We start from the raw sequence: 2,047 nt of genomic DNA on the forward strand, positions 1-2,047 counted from the left end.
GTGAGTTACCGCGTATCACATGCACGCACATCATATGCGGTAATCTTACGCTCGTGTGAGGCGGCCTTAAGGGGGGAGAGGAAATTAGAAAAACCTGTACTATTTCAAATGTCACATGACACCTTGAAATTTCCATCAAACCCAGCAATTCCTAAGTCTCTCCCCTGCTTACTTGGAATGAAGTAGGTAACCATTAGGCAATTGCTATATATAGATACACATATACACACCTGGTGGCTTTATATACAGATGTAGCAAACATTAATGACATTTAAAGGATTATAATTATGTAGCTACAATGCTGCAAAAGGAGTCACATAGCAGATCACATGCCAACGGCTGTAACATCTGTATAATGAGCCATCAGGAAAACCCTTCATTGTAAAGGCCTTCATGAATACAGCGCCCCCTGTAATCAGCGATGAACTACACAGTAAGCAACTTTGCAATTGTGTTTATTTAAAATAGTTGTAAATATATAGAACTTTATACAAATAGAAATGTAACAAGAGCAGTGAAGGTGCAAAAATAAATAGTATCCATTATTATCTCATCAAAAATAAATTTAACCCCTTCTTGGAAAGAGCTGGAGAGCAAATCTGCACAGCAAGTAGGGAGAGGGGTTGGATTATACAGCAGGTCCATGCCACACTTGTCTTCACATCCTTCCCCAATTCTGGGTATATGCAAGCAGCTGATCCAAACTGGATGCTTAACCCTTCCATATCCATCCGACATAGGATGCAACAACCAACTGGTTAACTCCTTAAGCGCCAAAGAGTTATCACAATGCAGTCCTAGTTCACTTGTTGGGCAATCATAACCCATTCTTGATTATTTACAGGAATTCAGTCATGCCAGTATCAGTCTATGGAGTCAGGTGCAGGACTGGCACATACCTGCTGATGTGCCCTCTAGTGGTGCCCAGCAAAAGAGCACTGAAATGCACAGCTGGGGGGCAGCCAGCAGGGGCAATTCATTAACCATCTGTGTGTCCCTGGGGTGGCACTGAGCACATGGTCAATCACAGTGTGGAGTCAGAGTCACTAGAGTCCAGGCTATGCCTCAGCTTGCAGCTGTTCAGCTTGTCTCTCTGGAGGTGCATGTTGTGGGAGCTTCTCCTGAGGCTCTCCAGGGATTGCAGGAAGGATTTTCTTGCTTTCTCCTCTGCAGTAGGGGACAACCCTTCTTCTTCCACCTCCTGGATCTCATCAAAGGTAACAGGCTGAGTCTTGAATCTACTCTGCCTGGGTCTTCTCAGCTTGCCTTTACCTCTCAGGGGTCTGGGCTGAATGGGCTGTGGGTATTCCTCTATGGCACCAGAGTAATGTGGCAAGGCAGAATGGTAAGTAGAGCACATTCCCAATGACTCTGTCTGCTTGGCTGACATGACTGCTGAAGACATGATGGAAATGTGATGCAGAGCTGATTCACCACCTGCTTGTTCTGAGCTGCAGTGGGCACTATGCTGGCAGTGCCACAGCTAGGACAGAATGTCCTGTGCAACGAACTGAGCTGCTTGGTCCTCAAGCAATAGGATATCCAAGGCTATGCCTAGCCAGCTCAGTCCTGTTCCTCTGCTCTGTGTCTGAATGCTCCTGGCTGTCTCTCCCCTCAGCTTTATAAGGCTTCCCCTCCCACTCACAGTCCTCCTGATGACAACATTCTCCTTGTAAAGCTGGGAGTTTGCAGCCTGCAGACAATGACGTTTGTAGTCTGTTCCTTTGCAACTTTTTACAAAACTCTAGTAGGTGAATTCCTGGTCCCAGGAGACATCCAGCTTTCCATCCATGACTGGCAAGTCCCTGAACCAGCAGGTTATGCATATAGGAAAGGCGTCACTTGTGACCCAGTCCCTCCGTACGTCTTTTCATCTAGTTTCGTTCAGTTTTTTTTTTGACTGATCAGACAACCAGATGTCAGAGTCATAAACGTGAACATATTGGTTGTCACCCAGGAACAGATAGCAAAGACCTGGGGTTTCTAAAGGGCAATTCACAATTTGCCTGAGGTAATATAACCCAAATTATGGTATCCCTTTACTAAA

General features: G+C 45.5%; 1 protein-coding gene across 1 annotated transcript; it reads right to left on the bottom strand.

Moving 5' to 3' along the window:
* Positions 1 to 439: 439 nt before the first annotated feature.
* C11H11orf96 (chromosome 11 C11orf96 homolog) lies at positions 440 to 1,732 on the bottom strand. The gene has a single exon (XM_066582477.1). It carries the CDS (start codon positions 1,403 to 1,405, stop codon positions 1,025 to 1,027), a length of 381 nt encoding a protein of 126 aa, XP_066438574.1. The 5' UTR covers positions 1,406 to 1,732; the 3' UTR covers positions 440 to 1,024.
* Between the last annotated feature and the right edge of the window lie 315 nt (positions 1,733 to 2,047).

This window comes from Eleutherodactylus coqui, chromosome 11, assembly GCF_035609145.1.
Source record: "Eleutherodactylus coqui strain aEleCoq1 chromosome 11, aEleCoq1.hap1, whole genome shotgun sequence".
NCBI lineage: Eukaryota > Metazoa > Chordata > Amphibia > Anura > Eleutherodactylidae > Eleutherodactylus > Eleutherodactylus coqui.

Bases quoted from the DNA above. Each gene is read 5' to 3' on its own strand.
- C11H11orf96 (XM_066582477.1), bottom strand. From the start codon at position 1,405: ATGTCTTCAGCAGTCATGTCAGCCAAGCAGACAGAGTCATTGGGAATG.